Source organism: Mus musculus, chromosome 15 (genome assembly GCF_000001635.26).
Source record: "Mus musculus strain C57BL/6J chromosome 15, GRCm38.p6 C57BL/6J".
NCBI classification, from domain to species: domain Eukaryota; kingdom Metazoa; phylum Chordata; class Mammalia; order Rodentia; family Muridae; genus Mus; species Mus musculus.
Window position 1 is genome coordinate 9,729,064 of NC_000081.6, and position 21,935 is coordinate 9,750,998.

Sequence of the window (21,935 nt, forward strand, 5' to 3'; positions counted from 1 at the left end):
TCTACTGGAGAATAAAAGGCATGCTGACATTGACACAGATAATTTAGAAGATAATTTATGAAAGAGTAAAAGGTATGCTAACATTGCAATCATATAAATTTCTGTATTAAATATAACACACAATAATGGTGTATATACATCATCACTGTTGGTAATTAAAATAAATTAAAAACTATGTCATTCATGTTGATCACTAAAATCTTTAATTGTGTGTGGACAAAAAATTAATGAAAAAGAGGGCACGCATTTAGAAGAGAATAGTTTGGAGTGAGAAAAAAGAAGGGAGAAACTATGTAATTTCAAAAATAGAAGAGGAAAAAGTTCTGGGAAAGAGGGGCAGACTTGGATAAGTTATCAGTAGTGTGACTAGGAAGCAGGGAGATGGCAAGGGTAGATGAACAAATTAAAGACATGAGCATAAAATAACACCCAGAAGGGCCAGTAACACAAATAGCCTCAACTGAGCATCTCCAAGACTACAATCTCACAGCCAGTCTGCAGCAACACCAGCTTTTCTCCTGGCAATGCCTATTCCGTGTCTTTCTGTACCTACCTCTCGAAAAGCCTCACTTTTGAGGGTCTGAAGCCTCAAGTTTGTCTGGGGTTGCATGGTTTGTATCTCTAGTCCAGTCAGCCCTGTTTTCTTCTTTTTCTGAAGAGCAATGTACAACTGATACAGAAGTTTGGTTGCTGCCCCAGGCTTCTCTGTGATGATGCTTTGAGCCACATTCTGATCAAACTGCAAACCCAGCAGGTGAAGTGTTGGTTGCAAGCGGGAGAAATTGTTAAGCTTGGCTGTTGAACCCCTAAAGGTGACAATACGTTCATAATTACACATTAACGGCAAATGAAAAGCAAATACCCAATGTCAGAAGTATTATGATACGATACTCTGAATTATCCCAACTGCCCTTAGATGCTTCCTTTTTCTTAAACGACTCTGTAATGAAAATGCCTGGGGATATTTTTCCCCATTGGCTATGCTTATCTAAACTTTATTTTTCTTGAAATAATTTAAAATTTATTAATTGTATATAGTTCATGCTGTAAATTGACAATAAAATTTAGTATAGGAGATAAGTACTAAGACAGACAAATATATGCTGTTCAGTGGATAAAAAGACTATAGCTTTGAAAACTACATTTTATTCCAAGGCAAACTTGCAATACAAATTTCCATTGTATTAAGTTATCATTTATTATTGCTAATATCTTAAGTTAATCCTAAATTTTAACTTGACAATAGTTCTTTCATAAACTCTCAACATTATTTAACTGAATCATGTTAGCTATGGGAATCATTCTGTTACCCTTCAATATGTAATTTGTAGTAAATCTTTGATGTGAAGAAAATCTAAAATTTGAAATTTTATTATTTTTCATTATTTAATTTCAACATGGCCTCAAAATTTAAGAATCTAATGAATTCATTAACTTTGTCCATCAATTAATATTCTATTAAATAAGCATATTACTAAGGGTATACATGTTTATTAAGTCTAATTAATTTCAAAATTTTATTGATATGTGGGGCTAGAGAGACAGCCTAAAGTAGCTTGCCGCACTTGCAGAGAACATGCATTTGATTCTCCACACATGCAAGTCAGCCCACAGCTACTCTAAATTCAGTTTCAGGGTATCTGCATGTCATTATGTGACCTTCATAGACACCAGGCATTCGTGTGGTACACATACATGCATTCAGGTAAAACCTCATGCACAGAAAGTAAGTAAATGGCAATCACTGAAGTGTTAAAAAATGAACAAGATGGAGTTATTACTTTTAGGTGTTCATAGTTGATAAGAAACATATTTGAATAAAAGGCAATAAGGATTAGATGTTGCTTCAGAGATCTCAAAAGGTCTGTAACTACTAGTAATTAAAATAGATATTCATGTCATTTTCAACTGTTGTGACTATTATCAACTCAGACCCATAAACAAGTTTTAGGCTTAGGCCTGGATTCTTTCAACTGTTTTTTTAAAAAAAATATTACACACACACACATACACTATATAGACACTCTTACTCTCTTCAGACAGACAGGAGGAGGGCACTGGATCTCATTGCAGATGGTTGTGAGCCACCATGTGGCTGCTGGGAATTGAACTCAGGACCTCTGGAAGAGCAGTCAGTGCTCTTAACCACTGAGCCATCTCTCCAAACGTGGCCTGGATTCTTATCTTCCAACATTTAAATCCACTCTTTAATACAAAATCCATTCTGAGTATACTTGAATGTAATCAAAGTGCACACCTAAAGTTAGTTCTTCCTCTGAATCGGGAGTTGCCATGAATCTGAGTGATTGTGAAATAAAAGTATGCATAGAATCTAGTGTATATCACCCACCATGCATATTCTGAAAGATGGTAACTGAGAGTTATCTATCCAAGCTTAGGTTTGCTCATATGTTGGCTGCAGTGTTTATGGACATCATAATTCAGAAGGGAGAATACAAAGGCAATCATGTATCAATCTCACTTTTTTCAAAGCTTAGCCCTTAGCCCTACAGACAAAAGACCTGGCTCCCTCTTCTCACTTGTAGTACATAGATTCCTGAATAGAGTGTTTGTTATAGGCTGGTTTCCATTATGGTTTTAAGCTGGCATTAATGAACTAAACCAACCATCAAAGGTAAAGCAAGAGTTCTCCCTGGAAGATAAAATGGATGTTGTAAATTCCCAACCAGCCAAACTGTGAAGAACACAACTTAAGGAATCTCAGGAAATCCCTGATTGTTAAGGCGTGTGCACTGTCAGCACAATAGAATAATCAGCTCTTGTTTTTGGAAACAGAAAAACAGCTGGGATGTCTTTGCTCTGGAGACAGCGCATATGATGTAAATGATGACCTCTGAGGGAATAAGGATCGTGCACTGGGAAATGTTTCCTTGCCCTCTGCTTACCGTCTTTGTTTGCTAAGGGACTTGGGCCTCCTCTCCTGCTTGCCACCAGGTCACAGAGTACCCCTCTCAGCAAAAGAAATGAGACCCTCTGGAAGATATTTCCTTCTTCACTATTTTTTTTTCCTTTTAACTGATCTGCTTCAGTGAAACTAACACTGTTTTAAAGTGAACAATCCTCTCAGAGTTAGACAAGTTATTCTTAAAATTAAGTCATTTCTAAGACATGTAACTTTATGTCATTAGCACTGTATAAAGTACAATTTTTCTTTCAGATTAGAATAAAGATATAAAAAGTATGAGGTGATGATCATGCTCCTTATCTTCGGGTTTCTACTGCTCTGATAGAAACCATGATCGAAAGCAACTTGAGGAGGGAAGGACTTATTTTCATTTTTAAACTCCCAAATAATCGTCCATCACTGAAGGAAGTCAGGGCAGGACCTCCAGCTGGGCAGGCACCAGGAGTAATGTAGTTTCCAGAGACAAGTGTTGCTTCTTGCCTTGCTTTTGATCTCTTGCTGGTTTCGAGCTAACGTACCTCACTATCCACTGAACATTGCTTCCAGGAACCCTGCACGTGTCAAAATCTACTAAAATGGCAAAACTACTATCACATAATTTAAGTGAATACTCTTTTAGAGTTTAAGTCTTCTCTAGATTACAGCGTAACTTCCTTGGTTATTTTCAGCCCATGCTTAAATCCATGTATAAAGTATGTTGATGTGGAAGAATCACTATGCACCTGAAATACTGATATTGCATTAAAAATGAGATTGGAATAGTTCTTTAAAATTTCTATGGCTAATTAGGTGTAGATTTTGATATTGATATCTTGATTATAGAAACGATATTGTGAATTTACCATGGGTGAGGAACAACTTTAGGGATATTTGCAATTTATTTGGAGCATGTCCTAAGTTACTTTGGTTGCTATGATAAAAATCATGACCAAAGCCACCTGCAGAGGAACGTGTTTATTTGCCTTACACTTTTCAATCATAGGACATCACTGAGAAATTCAAGATAGGAGCATGAAGGTAAGAACTGGGCTGTGTTGCTTATTATTGGCTTGCTCTCTATGAAATGCTTCGCTTGCTTGCTTATTTGACCTGGGTGTCCAAAGGTGGAACCAGCTATAGTGGGCTTGGTCCTCCTGCACATCAATCATTAATAATAATAATAATAATAATAATAATAATAATAATGATAAAATGTTAAGTAAAGTTTTGTTTCCCAGGTAACTCTACTTTATGTCAAGTTGAAAAAAAAACTAACAAGAAGCTAACTTTTGTTAAACCATTTTCCAATAATTTTGGACACCTGGGTTTTGTCATTATTCTAATAAAAATGACACAAATAAATAATCCCAACAATATTATAAGGAAAAGTATCACCCATGTATCATTGGGAAAGAGAGATGGCAAGAGCTAAGTCTGCAGAAGAAAGTAAGAGGTTTCAAGAAGGCTGGAAATGCTGATGGCCCTTAAGAGATTTTTCAAAGCGATAGTGAAAGAGAAATAACATGCAAAGCTTCATGTCTGGGTTTAAATGAAGTTGGCCCCCAAATGCTTACATATTTGAGTGCTTGGTCCCCAGTTGTTAGAACTATTTGGAATGAATTTTTGAGGTTTGGCTTTGCTGGAGGAGGTCCATCACTGAGGATAAGCTTTGAAGTTTCAAAAGCCCACTTAGCTAGCTAGCTCTCTCTCTCTCTCTCTCTCTCTCTCTCTCTCTCTCTCTCTCTCTCCCTCCCTCCCTCCCTCTCTCTGTCCCCCTCTCCTCCTCTCCCTCTCTCCCTCCCCCTCTCCTCCTCCCCCTCCCCTCATCTCCCTCCCCTCCTCCCCTCCCCCTTCCCCCTCCCCTCCTCCCCAATCCTCCTCCCCCTACCCTTCTCCCCCTCCCCTCCTCCCCCTCCCCTCCTCTCCCTCCTCTCCTCTCCCCTCCCCCTCTCTCTCCTCCCTTCCCCCTCCCTCCCTCCCTCCCTCTCTCCCTCCCTCCCTCCTTCCCTTCCTCCCTTCCTCCCTCTTTCTCTCTCTCCTTCTATCCTCCCACCTCTGTGCTTCATGCCTGTGGATCAAAATGTAAAATCTCAACTCCTGCTCCAGTGCTGTGCTTGCCTGTCTGCCTGCTGTCATCATGTTCTCTGTCAAGCCATAATGACTATACACTCTAACCCTCCAGAGAAATTCTGTGAGCCCAGTAGAGTGTCAAGTTGCCTTGATCCTGGTGTCTCTTTATAGAATAGAAGAGTGATTAAGATAGTACATGATAAAACAAAAATAGATGGTGTATGTGTAGACCAGACAAGTTTTAGTTAGAGTTCTATTAGTGGGTAAGACGCTTGAAACGTGTAACCTCCTAGAATTTACCTAAAGACTTACAAGTTCATTAATCCACCCCACCCCCCCCAAAAAATTACTGAAATTTCACTAAACCTGCATTTGGACCTATTAGATCCTCAAGAGGTTAAAACAAACAACAATAACAGCAACAACATTAACAACGACAGTAATAATTAGTAACAGGGCATCCCTAACTTAAAGGAGTTTGAATATGCAGTGTTGGAAACACAAAGAAACAAGCACTAAGGAGAATTCTGCAGAAACATGCAGCTGTGAAATATGAGTTTCTAGTGTGCACAAAACGATAAACAGAAGTATTGGAAATCTGGTTCCATGCACGTAACCACAGAGTAGTCTACGTGTTTGAGAGCATCTGAGAGCATGAATGTGAAAGAAAAAGAGTGTTTGTTACCTACCCTGGAAATCTTACACCTGGCAGCCTAATCTCCCATCTATTAGTGGTTGTAAAGGTTGTAACAAAAGGGACATGGGGCCTGCAGGTCAGGCAGAGGAAATCGCTGAGGAAAGCTGTGAAAAAGTTGTACAACAGGCCATGAGGGAGTGTGTGTGTGTGTGTGTGTGTGTGTGTGTGTGTGTGTGAGACAATCTCAGCTCTCCTTTCAATCCTCAGGAATGGAAGGTTTGTAACACAACAGATTTTGTATGGATTAAAATATCCCTGTGTCCTAGAAGCTTCATAAACAAGCTTGGAGGGAAAACTACAAAGACTTTAATAGTATGAAAATATATTTACAATCTATAGCTTCTACTATGTCATAGAATCTTCCCTGTGCAGCTTGTATAGTTTATATGCATGAAGAAATGAATCACCTATGAAGAGGTTGTATCATATATTATTTGGCCCAGGGAAATTTTGTCATAGGAATGCTTGCATGGGAAGTGTCAGGTTAACAGTGATTTGTGCTAAAAATGGGAGGAGAGATAGATGGAGAAGTGTTTTCTGTGTGAGTTTTACCCTCAGAATTCAAGTAAAAATGCTGAGAGTACCCCACACTTGTAATTCTAGGGCTGGGAGAATGGAGACAGGAGGAATCCTGGTGCTCAACAGCCAATCACTCTAGCTTACTTGGCGAGACCCAACCCAATGAGAGACTCCATCTCAAACAAACAACAAACAAACAAGCAAAATCAATGTGAGTTGTTCCTGAGGAGTGGAAGGAGAATTGAGATTGTCCTCAGGCCTAACACACACACACACACACACACACACACACACACACACACACACACACACACACACACACAGAAGTCAGATAAGGACTTGTAATAATTCAAATACAGCTATTAAAGGATGTTCCCAGAGATATACCTACTGACAAAATAGTAACACAAATACTAAAAGCATTATCCCCCCCCACACACACACATACACACATACACTATTTTTTTTTTTTTGGTGTATTTAGTAAGATAGCATCCACATATGACACCATTAATGAGGAAAGTACTTGAGACTAGTCAGGTCATGAGCCTCAGGGGAAACCTACTACTATTATTCTGTTAAATGGGCATAATAATAAAATGACTCCTAGTGACATATTTCTATACCCATAGGCCAGTCTACCACTTAACCCTCATGAGAGAAAGTTCATGCTGCAGAGATAATCTTATACAGAGATCTACAGACAGACAATATGAAGAGACTAATAACCTTTGAAGCACTCAGCCTCACACTGACCATATCACACATTGCCTTTCAATGTTTAGGGATCCATGCATAGAGTGGGAGAGCCAGAGATTGTGGACAATGTCAAGGCAACCAAGATACTGATAGGGTTTACATATGAAGTCACAGAGACATAGGTGACAGAAACAAGACTTGTATCAAGCAAGAGAAAATCCCAGCACAGAGAGCAGGGAGTTGGCACAAAGTCCTAATTTAACTAGAAGCTACTAGTGGTGCTGAGAGAGTAAAATCAATTTGCTTCAGTGTCGGGACACAGGCTGGATCAAACACTTTAGGGCAGGCCTCAGCAGTAACTGGCTAACACAAAATGGACAAAATCTTCTTCAGTATGTGTTCTTTTTGTTCTTATTTTTAAGAGGGAGAAAGAAATCAAAGTTGGGTTGCTGTGTCAGGGTCTGGGAGAGGATGGGTGAGAAAAGAATAGACTCAAAATATATAAAGTTTTTTTTTTTTAATAAAAAAGAACTTACTGCTTGGTCTGAAGAATAGATTTTTTTCTACCTTTTTACCCCATTTTATTTCCACTCCGTTTTTTTCTACTTCAAAGGCAGTCTCCAAATAGAGCAGCAGTAGCTATAAAATCCAGTAATCAACAGGGAAGGCCATTGTCTGAAGTCCCTCAGAAAAGATCCTATGGTCCGAGCCTACCACCACTTGACCTGCCTGACAGTCTGTGAAAAAGTCGTGTGTGTGTGTGTGTGTGTGTGTGTGTGTGTGTGTGTGTGTCTTTTTCATTGTTCACTGGATAAAGCCAAGTTTCAAGGATATTAGTACAAAGTAGTCAATAGCTCGTGTTCAAGATTCTAGCTGCCTGTTGTGGTGCTATCAGCTGCTCCACACAAGAGCCTTCTCAAAACTAGACAGATCTAAGAATGAGATGTGTGTTGAGGAGTCTGAAGCTCTCGTAGCTTCTGGGCATCAATCTATAAGTTAACAGATTATTTTTATAAATTAAGTTAATCTATAAGTGTGCAAGAATGTGGGTTTCTGAAAAGATTTGAGGATTCAAAACACTTCATGTCTTTAGCCAGGTTAAAGTATTGCTACCACAAAGCAAAATTTGTTTCAACACTCTCACAGAATCGCTCAGCAAATGACAACTTGTCAAAATGTACACTAACGGATAACTAAGCTGTTAGATAGAGGATATAGGTACTAAACCTGGCAAAGAATAGAGACTTCAGAATTCATCCCAGTAAATCATAATGGAAACAAAAGAGCAGCTGAAATTGCATCCACAGCAGATAGCAAGGATAGCCAAAAATGTAGAAATTAGAGTTTGCAGATGTGGTGCTTTGAATGAGATCTTCCTCATTAGACTTGGGCATTTGAATACCTGCTCCCAGTTGGTGGCTCTTTGCAGAGGACTAAGAGCTGTAGTCACTGGGATCCAGCTTTGAGGTTTCAAAAGACTTACTCTATTTTGAGTTAGGTCTCCCTGCTCCTTGCTTGGGGATCAAGATGTGACTCTCAGCAGCTGCTCTAGCACCATGCCTGCTTGCCTGCCTGCCTGCCTTCCTGCCTGCCTTCCTGCCTGCCTGTCTGCCTGCCTGCCTGCCCTGCCTGCCTTCCTGCCTGCCTGCCTGTCTGCCTGCCTGCCCTGCCTGCCTTCCTGCCTTCCTGCCCTGCCTGCCCTGCCTGCCTGCCTGCCTTCCTGCCTGCCTGTCTGCCTGCCTGCCTGCCCTGCCTGCCTTCCTGCCTTCCTGCCCTGCCTGCCCTGCCTGCCTGCCCTGCCTGCCTTCCTGACTTCCTGCCCTGCCTGCCCTGCCTGCCCTGCCTGCCCTGCCTGCCTGCCCTGCCTGCCTGCCTGCCTGCCTGCCCTGCCTGCCCTGCCTGCCCTGCCTGCCCTGCCTGCCCTGCCTGCCTGCCTGCCTGCCCTGCCCTGCCTGCCCTGCCTGCCTGCCCTGCCCGCCCTGCCTGCCTGTCCTGCCTGCCTGCCCTGCCTGCCGGCCTGCCTGCCTGCCTGCCTGCCTGCCCTGCCTGCCCTGCCTGCCCTGCCTGCCCTGCCTGCCCTGCCTGCCTGCCCTGCCTGCCCTGCCTGCCCTGCCTGCCCTGCCTGCCCTGCCTGCCCTGCCTGCCCTGCCTGCCCTGCCTGCCCTGCCCTGCCTGCCTGCCTGCCCTGCCCTGCCTGCCCTGCCTGCCTGCCCTGCCCGCCCTGCCTGCCTGTCCTGCCTGCCTGCCCTGCCTGCCGGCCTGCCTGCCTGCCTGCCTGCCTGCCTGCCTGCCTGACTGCCTGCCTGACTGCCCTGCCTGCCTGCCTGCCTGCCTGCCTGCTGCTGCGCTCCCCACTGTGGGAATGATGGACTCATCCACCTGGAATTATAATCCTAAAATAAACTCCTTTAAAAGTTGTCTCAACCATGGTGTTTTTAAAACAGAAATAGATAAATATCTAAACAGCACATTAAATTATTTTCCATGTCTAATAATAATTCCCACACATTCAGACAAAATATTATCCATACATAAGAAGACCCAGTAGAAGCTCTCTGATGAAGCAAGCAAAAGACTTTAGAATGGATATTAAAATATTTTCAAAAGCTAAAAGAAACAATTTTTTAATTAGAATGAGACAAAAGCTTCAGCAATAAAGAAATAAAAATTATAAAAATAGGAAGGAACCAAAAAGAACATCGGAGTTTAGAATTACTTATCAAAGTTGCCCAGCTAGTGAGGTTAATGGAGATCAAGACTCAAGAGTTATGCTGGAATGAAATGTTCACTATAAGAGTTCAACTACAGGTTTAAGTGGACAGAAAAAAACAAAGAATAAAAAACTTCAAAGGTATATCCACTGAAATTATTCAGGAATAAAACAATAAGAAGAGAAATGAGCACAAATTCAAAATACCAAACTCACAAGTAATCAAAAAAATAATTAAATTGGAATGAAACAAAATGAAAAAAAATGTGACTCAAGAACAGACATAACAAAGTTATAATTTAAATTACACAATAGGAAAAGTATTTGCAAATCATTTGTCTGACAAGAAACTTGTCTTAGAATTTGAAAATAACACAAAACAATAAAAATACAAGTTGATTTAAAAATGTACAATGTCAAAGTCGGCATTACATTAATGAAGATGAATGAATGAATAATAAGCAGATTAAAGATATTTAACAACATTAGAGATCACAGAAATGCAGTTTAAACTGATAATGCAACACAAGTTCAGCCTGTTAAGGTGGCTATAAGTGGAGGATACGTAAAGAAAAACCGAGGAGGAGAAAGGAGAGAGAAATCACAGTCAGAAGATTTTGTATGAAAAAAATCTGTGTTCAATAAAAATAATATGAAAAAGATAATCAAAGATGTTCATGAGAATATAGTGAAATTGAAACAGGAGGTAAGAACATAAGCATGCCCAGTACAACATCCACAATAAATAATAACCCCAGTGGAAAAACGCAAATATTCTTCTACTGATAAACAAATTGCAGCATTTCATACCCATGAATTTGAAGATTTCCAGCAAGTAAATAATAATGAACAGAAGGCTCATGAATGAGACTCAAAACTTTATCCTAAGTGGGAAAAGCCAAACATATGTGCCCCTTTTCTGACATGGTACACATACAAGTCTTGAATATATTTATTCAATACATAGTAAGCACCGGGTATAACAAGTAAATTGGGAGACAGGAAGCATTCAGGCAGCATGGCCTCAGTATCACAAATAAGAATGTATGCTAAAACCAAGCAAATTGTGCTATAAACTTTCAAATGAAGGGTTACAACCTGAACTTATACTTCAGTATTATTGCTAAGACAAAACTCTGTATCTTTAATAATAGACTTAAAGATATTGTATATTTTTACAACAACAATAATAATAACAACAATAATAATATTTTACTAAGAAAACTATGTTACATTATGTTTCTTCTCCTTAATGAAGGAAGAATTAGGGTGGGAGAGATGGCTGAAATATTAAGAGTGTGCTACTCTTACAGAGGTCCTGGGTTGGAGTCCCAGTACACAGAGGCAGGTCACAGCCATCTGTAACTCCAATCTCAGGGCGTTTGACACCTTCTTCTGCCTCTGTGAGCATTGCATGGATGTAGTTCACAGGCATTCAGGCAAATAGTAATAAATTCAAACAACAATCAATAAAAATTACAAGGATAAAAGAGGAAAAGGAGGAAGAGGAAAAGGAAGCAGAAGAAGAAGAGAAAGAAGGAGGAGGAAAAGGACACAGAAGCGAAAGAGAAAGAAGGAAGAGGAGGAGAAGGAGGAGGAGGAGGAGGAGGAGGAGGAGGAGGAGGAGGAGGAGGAGGAGGAGGAGACTGAATTAACAAGCAGGGAGAACCCTAGCAGAAAACTTCAGAAGTATGGATGGAATTAAATGTGACTTTCTTCAGAAGCAGTCTCCTTGTAAACACATTCGTTCTTCTCCTTTGGATTCTCGAGACAACAAAGTATTGACTAAATGCCAAAAGTACTGAATCTATTTTTTTTTTTTTTGAAGGATTGGGTAATTTTACTAACCTGCTCTCTGAAAATTCTGCAAAATCACTCTGAAGTTCAAACTTGAACAGAACTTCTCCAATTAGATAGCCATTAGAAAATGCCTTTGCAAATGACTTGGGACCTGAATTTGAAAACATTGAATTAAAAGTAAATACAACGTTATTGCGGGATGTATATAATCAAACCAGCATAAGCAAACATGACCATACAATGCCTGGAACGTATTTGTAGAAACATCTTTCAATAACCAAAGTAAAAGATTTTAAAATAGATACTAATATTCCCAAAGGTAAACCAGTAGTTGATAAACAAAATTTTAAAAGAAGTAGAAAGTCGTTTCCAACTACCATTAAACAAAACACAATACAATTAATGAGTAACCTTAGCATATAAATAACCATCAAGATATTCCATAAAACTATGTTCTAAATACGTTAGTTATGTCTCCAACCTACAGGGGTGCACATTCTGTCCAGTAGAAAAGCAGTCTGATTTTTTTAATACAGATTTAATTTTGACCTCTAAAGTAGTGGAGATTTTACTAGGATCATCTGAACGTTTAAAAACAATCCTTCAAGAACACAATGCGATCTGATTTCACCACTGCCCTGTTTATATGCAATGGAATGATGGTAATATCACAGAACAGAGAGTTCTCAGTGGAAATAAAAACAGCTAAGAAATAACCCTAAACGTGTTAAACATCTGTAGCAGTTAGTATAACACAAATGAAAAGGACTTGAGATTTCATCTTTCCGCAGTCAGAATGGTTAAAACAACAACACAGCTCACAACAAGTACTGTTGCTGGTGCTGGTGCGTACATCAGGAAGGGCGAGACCCAAGTCACTGTTGCGAAGACTGCAGACTGGGCCAGCCAAGAGACCCGAGTCACTGTTGTGAGGCAGCAGACTAGGGCAGCCGCTATATAAACCGGTGTGGAGGCTCCTCAAAAATCTAAGCACATGTCTACCGAATGACCTCCCTGGCGTACTCCAGAAGGACTATAACACTCTAGTCCACAGACCCTTGCTCATCAGCTGTATTCATCCCCATGCTGTTCACAATGGGCAAGGAAATGGGAGACCTTCATCTTCTGAACGGATGCGGAAATGTGGTGCACACAGATAACATTCTACTCAGTGTAGAGAGAACAGAAACCATTGAGATTTGCAGGTAAGTGGATGAAACTAGGAACTACTACACTGAGGTAAGTTGGATTTGTTCTCTTACTCTTTCCTTAAAAACGTCCTCAAGTGTGGATGCAAAGAGGACGGGAATAGGGGAATGAGGCTCACAAGGCATGTTTTCCCATCTGACTCCAGCACACAATTTTACATAAAGATTGATATTTGTTTCTCATAGTACTTAATATTACAAATTTTTAGTGATTCAACGTGATAGCACTTGTTATTTAAGGTAATTCCATCAAAAGTTACAAGTTTTGTGCTCATCGGTGGCCTTGAGTAAGCTTGCCCTTGAGAGACCAGCTTGATCCTTCTTTTACAGCTAATTCACACAGAACATGCTCACGAAAACTTGATGGGTTATCCTAATCAGTCATACCTGTCCCTATGACAGTGTCCTTAAGGAGTGGACACCTCTCCTCTCGAGGAACAATTCAGAATTCGCAGTACATATTACCTCCATGAAATAAGCTTCTACTGCCCAGTCAAGGTATCCAACATGGCACCTCTTGAACAGCCAAGAACTGTGTGGTCATTGGCATGAGCTTTCATTAAACAGGTGCCATCTGATAGGATTCTTCCAGATCTAAAGCTAGTAATATCTGGAAGGCTCCATCCATTCTCCACAGGACAGAACCATGCCATGGTCTTCTCGTAACTGCTGTGACTTTCTATGTCCCTAGAGGTCACCCAATGCACATCAGAGCTGGCTTCCCTGCCACTACTATGTTCACTGAGTCATTGAAGGTGTGCCACCACTATCCTCAGTGGGTCATTCTATCTCTACTGTCAATCACATCTTTGTTTCTGTTTTCTCCCTACTCAATTCTCTAAGTCATCCCTATCCAACTAGCGTCTAGCCAGCCATTTGATCTAGAACCACCGTCTGACTGTAGATATGTCTTTCTTCCAGCTCTTAGGTTTTTGGGGGTTGGGTTCAATTTTTAAGCACACTGCTTTCGTTTTCTTTATTTTTTCCTTGAGACATTATTTTTTATGGTTATTTTATTGATTTACATTTTAAATGTTAACCCCCTTCCTGGTTTCTCCTCCAAAAATCCCCTATCCCCGCCTGGCCTCCTTCTACCTTGCTTCTATGAGAGTGCTCCCCCACCCACCCACTCCCATCTCACAGCCCTAGCATTCCACTGGGGGCATTGAGCCTTTATTGGACCAAGGGCCTGCACTCCCATTGATGCCAGATAAGGCCAGCCCCCTGCTACATATGCAGCTGGAGCCATGGCTGCATACCATTTTCCTTTTTAGAAGCTATTGCTCCATCTCCTTCCTTGATGCTTTCCTCTGCAGCTTGCATTATATTTGTTTATTTCAATCCAAAGCATGGGGTTCATCCCATAGATAACTAGGATACAGATTAATACTGTTCTAAGACACTTAATGTAGCATATAATGGTCAGTAGCAAAGGATTTGCTACAAAAAGTATTTACTTAAAAATAAACTCATGTCACTTGATCATTGACAAAGGAGCTAAAACCATCCAGTGGAAAAAAAACAGCATTTTCAACAAATGGTGCTGGTTCAACTGGTGATTATCATGTAGAAGAATCCGAATTGATTCTTTCTCATCTCCTTGTACAAATCTCAAGTCTAAGTGGATCAAGGACCTCCACATAAAACCAGAGGCACTGAAACTTACAGAGGAGAAAGTGGGAAAAAGCCTCAAAAATATGGGCACAGGGGGAAAATTCCTGAACAGAATAGCAACAGCTTGTGCTGTAAGATCAAGAATTGACAAATGGGACCTCATAAAATTGCAAAGCTTCTGTAAGGCAAAAGACACTGTCAATAAGACAAAAAGGCAGCCAACATATTGGGAAAAGATCTTTACCAATCCTACATCAGATAGAGGGCTAAATTTCAATATATACAAAGAACTCAAGAAGTTGGACTCCAGAAAAATCAAATAACCCTATTAAAAATGGGGTACAGAGCTAAACAAAGAATTCTCAACTGAGGAATACTGAATGGCTGAAAAGCACCTGAAAAAATGTTCAGCATCCTTAGTCATCAGGGAAATGCAAATCAAAACAACCCTGAGATTCCACCTCACACCAGTCAGAATGGCTAAGATCAAAAACTCAGGTGACAGCCGATGTGGTGAGGATGTGGAGAAAGAGGAATACTCCTCCATTGCTGGTGAGATTACAAGCTGGTACAACCACTCTGGAAATCATTTTTTTTTTTGGTTTCTCAGAAATTTGGACACAGTACTACAGGAAGATCCAGCAATACCACTCCTGGGCATATATCCAGAAGATGCTCCACTATGTTCATAGCAGCCTTATTTATAATAACCAGAAGTGGGAAAGAACCCAGATGTCCCTCAGTATAGGAATGGATACAGAAAATGTGTACATTTACAAAATGAAGTACTATTCAGCTATTAAAAACAATGAATTCATTAAATTCTTAGGCAAATGGACGGATCTGGAGGATATCATCCTGAGTGAAATAACCCAGCCACGAAAGAACACACATGATATGCACTCACTGGTAAATGGGTATTAGCCCAGAAGCTCGAAATATCCAAGATACAATTTGCAAAACACATGAAACTCAAGAAGAAGGAAAAGCAATGTGTGGATACTTTGATCCTTCTTAGAAGGAGGAGCAAAATACCCATGGAAGGAGTTACAGAGACAAATTGTGGAGCAGAGACTGAAGGAATGACCATCCAGCCACTCATGTTTTTATTATAAAATTTATTCTTGTAAACAGCAATTCACAGAGAGCTAGACTTACAACTAGACAATATGCAGAGTGTGAGCCTTTGGAGCCCTTGGTCCTAAATGATGCATCTTTATTAGATTCCTCTCCTCTTCTTAAGTCTCAGGGATCGATGCTGAAATGAAGGTAGAAAGTTTGAAGAGCCAGAAATGGTGGGAAGACTCTAAGGGAGTAACATTTACCAGACACAAGAGGACTGAGGATCATATGAACATACAGAAACTGTGCCAGCATGCACAAGACCAGACAAAACCCTCAGCATGGATAAGGAAAAGTGGGCACCGATTTCACCCTTATCCAAGAAGCTGATTGTGACTGACAGCTCCTGGAACAGGGAAGCCAAGTCTTCTATTATGAAATGACACTGGTTATATCGATAACGAGCCAAAAGCCTCATGTTAAGTTATAGCTGGCCACACTAAAAAGATTCCATGATATGTGTATGCACATGTGTGTGAACTCACACCTGCATGCATTTTGTTTGTTTTGTTTTGTTTTAAGAAATAACATGAAGTAGGACTGGGAACGGATATGGGAGAAGTTGGGGAAGGGGAGAAAATATAATAAAAATAATTTTCATAATAAAAATTAAAATAAAAATATTAAAATTTAAAACATACTAATACATTTCCATACACCATAACAAAACTAATTCTTGTATCCCAGTTATCACTTTGGATAATACATTGCATTGTAGTTTAATACATCTCATTAAGTTATACAGCTAAGTATTATTTTCAGGGAAATGACTCAATTAAATATCTTATTGAAGCCCATTAGGTTTCATTGGCTAGATTGGAATCTTCCTCTACTAAATTATCAGCTGTCTAGGGATTCCCAAGCACACACACCTGTCCAAGTAGAAGATGACTATTATAGATTGAGATTATTGGAATACCCTTGCTCTGCTGTTGATAAGCAAGGTAGTTCAGGACCTAGCTTCCAAGTTAATCTAGACATCAATTGGCGTTTACTGTCTCTCCAATAAATAGAGATTATTTACTCTTATCAAGACATTTACATGGCCACGTCATCTTACTTCATTGTTCCACAACAAATGGACTGAATGGCTCTTAATCAAACATTAATGATCAATCCCACCTTTGCTGGGAGGCTAAATGGTTAAAGTTCAATACAAAACAAAACAAAGCAAAAAAGCCCTAAACAACCAACAAAACAACAACAACAACAACAACAAAACACCCAGCTGGATGATAACCCTTAAAAGTGAGTTTAAATAGATGCTTAAAAGGAAGATGAATTGGTTAATGGATATTAATATATAGACATACTTAATTGTAAACACTAATATAGAATGTAGTACCTAAAGCAAAAGTCAGAGACCTAGGCTCACATCTTAGCTTTATGCTCTATTAAGTGTGTATCTATGACTAATTTTCAGGCATTCTCATTATTATTTTTATTTGGAGATGTTAATTTTATGCTTGTTTTTAACACCAAATAAGAAAACTAGTGTAAAAGTCTATAATATACATATATGTGTTTAATGGACTATAATTATTAATTTTATGTTAATTAGATATTTTATGTATTATATTATGTAATTATATTATATATATTTATATAATTACATATTATAAATTATATGTTAATTTGAGAAAATAACTCTTCAAAGAGTCCATAAAATACTTTAATACAAAAGCATACCTGTTTAACTAGAGATTTTTTCTCTTATTTTTCATGAAGTTTGACTTCTACTTTTGAATTTCTTATTTTAATACTATGTAGAATTTTCCTTTTAAACTCTAAAAGCAACACAAGCTCAATCCAAATAATGAAAAATCATCAAATATATAAACATATATGTGTCTATCTATCTATCTATCTACCTATAATCTATCTATCTCTGTGTGTGTGTGTGTGTGTGTGTGTGTGTACGTACCTGATTCCCCAGGGTAACCAGCATTGACATACTTGGTTATATTTGGTTATATTTTTACATAGCTTCAACATGTTTGTATAAATCACAATATGAAGATTTACAGACATATTAACAATACAGTACATCACTGTATATGCATTTCTATTCTCTATACCTGTGAATATATCTGTATATGTATTTTATAGTTAATAAAACTATAATAATACTAGTTACAGAAAGCTACAATATTTTTACTCAAAAATACACAAAAAATTTACTGTATTCCATGGTATAAAAGAAGAAAGTTTGTGCAACTATTTCTATATTTTTAAGGCTGTTTGTATTCTTTCTGTTCCAGAATCAGCATAGCAAATATCCTTCTACGTTGATTCTTCCTAAGATGACTCAGATTTTCTCAGAAATGAGATTTTGCACTCACTATGTGCCCTTTAAGTACTATTTAATGTTTTACACATAGTAGCCATTTGACTTTGATACAATTCATGAAGTGTCATTAGAAATGCTGTTTTTAAGTACAGTGAGCTTTAGGCTACTGGTTACTAAGTGGTAAATAGGAAGTTTAAGGCCTGGCAGTATGCTCGCCAATCCCTTCTTCTTACACAGCTCTTATCAAGAAGGCACCAAATTATTTTCTTCAATTTACATTTTTTATATTATAAATTTTACAAATTATTGAAAATCTTCCATCATACCCACAGAACAGCTTATCTAATGAGATGATATCTACAAGAGTCAGTGTGTTCTATTAAGTACACAGGAATTCTATCTTGATCAAATATATTCCCTGTACTCTGGATAGCCCTTTACATGCACAATTTGACCACATCAGAGTCTGTGTACTTAGTCTTCTTGTAGCAATTGGGTTTCAGAAATGGTTGCCTTGCTAGTGTTTAAAATGAGATTATCATGGAGTGTCTCTGCTAACGAGTTCCAGATTTATCCTGCAGGAAAAGACAATCTGGGAATTTTCCATTCATAGCTTGTGGTGTTATAATTTTTATTTAAAATGTCTCCAAGCTTTTAATCTTCACAGAATGAAGTCATACTTTCTTCCCAAACCATATTTCTCAAACTTATTAGTATTAGAACAGCATGTAATGTTTTCATGTGTATGGTTAACTCTATTTGCTTGTCCCCAAAGTGTCTTACTCTGCAAGGGTCCTGTGGACTTGAGGAAATGGTGTGGATCTTATTATGAAATAAATGAACCAACTTAAGCTAAGAAATGTGTAACTGCTCCCTCAGAGTAGTGCAACCTTGGGTGTGATACTGCATTTTGGTGGACAGTACTGTGAGAGAGAAAGAGGAAATGATACATGATAAATACTGTCCTGAGTTTAGCATCCTATTTGAGCTGAGAAACTCTCAGAGAACCAAGGAGACAGGACAGGGAAAAAGAATCTATCATTGCTCAAAGCAGGGTGGAGAAGCCTTGGGATATAATAAGTCTAATGTTTATGCCTCACGTAATGCAACTTGGAATATTCCTCACTGAAGATCCTTAGATATCTCACACCTGCACAAATACTACTTACTGTCCTAGCAACTTCTATGGATGACCCAAGGGTGAACTGGCACCGCTGCTCCCATTGGTAGCAACTGGTAGAGAAGCAAGAGAACCTCTGGGAGGTCATGTTGAAATGATTCGTTTTGAAAGCATCTTGCCTGAAGGAAAATCCGTAGCAATTGAAAATGAGCTACCAATAAAGAAACAATAATTCCTCCCCCAGCGAGGAGAAGAGGAAGTGTCTGGTTGCCACTAAATCTGACTTGTTTGTAACTTCCTGGGCCATAAGAATTTAGAAACTTCATGTACAACTTTATGCCTCTGCTAAAATCAAGTAAGGTTAGCTTAGAAAAGGTACCTCAAATGGCCAAAGTTGATAAAGGATAAAGGAAGCTTAAAGTTCCTAAAACTGACAAATGTTAACAGATCTACAATTGTTGTTAAGCAGGGAGAGTGCAAGTGGATCTAATTTATACTGGAGGAAACACAGAAAAAAAGTTGTAACTGTTGAAAGCACTTCCTGCGTGGATTCGTCTTGCACATTTTGATGCGGATGTCATGAAAGCAAAGCAACAGTCAGACTACAGACAGGAACAACTTTTACTCCACACAGGAACAGACCAGTACCTAGAACTTAGCGTCCCTTAGTAATAGAGAGTAGATCAGAAAATCTGAGGGCTAAGACCACGTGATGAGGTCTAATGTCAGAGGCATGATGAAATAAGAAAGCCCCAGTGTGGCTAGGTAGCACTGAGGAGGGCAGGCCAGCACTGCCAGGCACTGCTAGACACTCTGGAGCTACTTTCTATCAGCACCCCCACCCCACCATCCCGTGCTTGCTTCAACTGCTTGCCCTTGGCTGAGTTCACTCACTCACGGTCCGGGACACCCTCAACTCCTGGTTGAGCCACTGGCACAGGATTTCCGACATAGCTCACTGGTGAATTTGACTGCTTGCAGGTGCTAGGAACTTTCCAGGAACTCAGTCAGCTGGACTGCGTCTTCCCGTCGCCCAGGGCAACCAGTTGCTAAGGAAGCTCTTTCAGGCTGGAGCTAGGTCGCCGGCTCAGAGAGGAGGAGGCCCCACTGCATAGCCGTAGTTATCAGAAATTGTTGTCTGCCCCCTACTGGCTTGTAAGACCTGAACCTGTGCTAGTGCAAAAAGAAGGCCTAAAGAGTGTGAGCAGCATTATGAACTAACCAGTACCCCTGAGCTCTTGACTCTAGCTGCATATGTATCAAAAGATGGCCTAGTCGGCCATCACTGGAAAGAGAGGCCCATTGGACACGCAGACTTTGTGTGCCCCCGTACAGGGGAACGCCAGGGCCAAAGGGGGGGAGTGGGTGGGTAGGGGAGTGGGGGTGGGTGGGTAAGGGGGACTTTTGGTATAGCATTGGAAATGTAAATGAGCTAAATACCTAATAAAAAATGGAAAAAAAAAATAAAATGTATTTTCCAAAAAAAAAAAAAAAAAAAAAAAAGAGTGTGAGCAGCAATTATAATAAGAGGTTTCTTAAAAAAAAAAAAAAGTCATTGCCAGATGAACTATAAACCTTGATTTCTCTTCTGTAAATAACCAAGGATAGACTATATAGAGTTATTTGAAATCATAAGCTGGTTTGAAAAGTGGTAATGTGCACTGAACTGTAATTTGTTCAATAAAAGCAATTCTCTAAATTATTCATTGTAATACTTTTATAATTTATTTTTTTTACTATCAATAAGGCCCAAGTTTCACAATGAGGTTTATGTGAGCCATCCTGTCTGGCTTTGATTTCACAAATTCTTTGCCCCGGAAATAATGACTTAATGTCTTTGAACCTCACCGTTCTTTCCTTTAGATGCAGACACAATGCTTGCTTTACAAGTTGAGGAAGTTAAATGAAAACTCACATACTCTGATGACTTGCTTCTGGTAGAAGACCAGCACATGCTTCAAAATTGCTTTTTTTCTTGTAAGGCAATGAGAGGGCTTGCATCTCATCCATGCTTCAAGTAGATCGGAGTTGCTTGTGTTACAGAAGGCAATTATTTCACATAGCTGGTTTGAATTTATTCATGAATGTCCATTTTCACATAGAGACTCATGCCAGTTTCTAAAGCTCAGTTGGCCTCTGAGCTTTCATTTCTTCACCTTCCCTCTTGACCACCCTCTAGTTTCCTCTTCTCTGCCTGTTTTAGAGTGACCTAGCTCAGTTGATATCTACTTTTGTAAATGCTTTCTGCCTTCAGGACCAAAATAACCACCAGGTTGAGTGTTCTCTTTAATTGTCCTGTGTGACATGCACAATTCCTAAAGTCCTACTATACCTCTTTACTTAAACACTAACATGAATTCCACTACTATGTATTTATCGATGGCTAGACTCCTCAATGAGCCAATAAAAAACCCTTAAAGGGAACTGTACATAATTGACTTGGGTAGAAAAATAAAAAGGCATTGAATGTAATAAGACAAAAATATGTATATATTCATAAGGAATATTTTTGCTTTATATATGTATCTGTGTGTGCACTAAGTGTATGTGTGTATTTGCATATAGAGTAAAGGATATTTCTTACCATTCTCCAATAGACAGTTACAAACTCATGGCTGCACAGACAACCTCAGTAAAAAAAATATGTGGGTTATAAAATCATAACACAAAGCTATAAATGTGAGGTAGGCAAACGTAGGGGAAGGTGGTGGTCAGAAATCAAAGAAAGTGTAGTGAGAGTATATATAATGAATATTGTGTGGAAGTGTGCATGCTTACACACATCAGCAAACAAATAAAATAAACTTTTAAAAGCAGTATAGCACATGATAAAGACACACTGAAAACTCTTTAAGCTCTAGCTTCAACTCAAACATATTTGTAAGCCACAAACGTTTACCGTAGCCCCAGGGAGTCAGTAACTTCCATACTTCTTTCTACTCTTGATAAGAGCTTTATTGTGATTTAAATATCACTGTGTATTAAGTTAACCAGCATTTCTGAACACTTATGACATGCTAATCTTGTTTAATCCTATTTCTTCTACTTTACAAAATCTTAGCAGTTTTTGCGTTGCAATTGAAATTAAATGATAGGCTTTCCCAGTAACTCTCTAATGAAGGTTGTCTGATTCATTGAATGTTTAATTCCACATTACCGCCCATTTAATTCCACCATGAGC

At 39.2% G+C, this 21,935-nt stretch overlaps 1 protein-coding gene across 3 annotated transcripts in view; it reads right to left on the reverse strand.

The window, feature by feature from the left end:
- The window catches only part of Spef2 (sperm flagellar 2), a 170,676-nt gene extending 150,871 nt beyond the window's left edge, over positions 1 to 19,805 (reverse strand). For all 3 annotated transcript variants that reach the window (NM_001305042.1, NM_177123.4, NM_001305044.1), the window contains exons 1-3: positions 19,649 to 19,805; positions 11,449 to 11,551; positions 554 to 806 (exon numbers count right to left, since the gene is read on the reverse strand). In NM_001305042.1, the coding sequence (NP_001291971.1) occupies positions 554 to 806; positions 11,449 to 11,551; positions 19,649 to 19,706 (414 nt within the window). In that variant the 5' untranslated portion in view covers positions 19,707 to 19,805. The remainder of the gene's footprint in view (positions 1 to 553; positions 807 to 11,448; positions 11,552 to 19,648) is intronic.
- Positions 19,806 to 21,935: the final 2,130 nt, after the last annotated feature.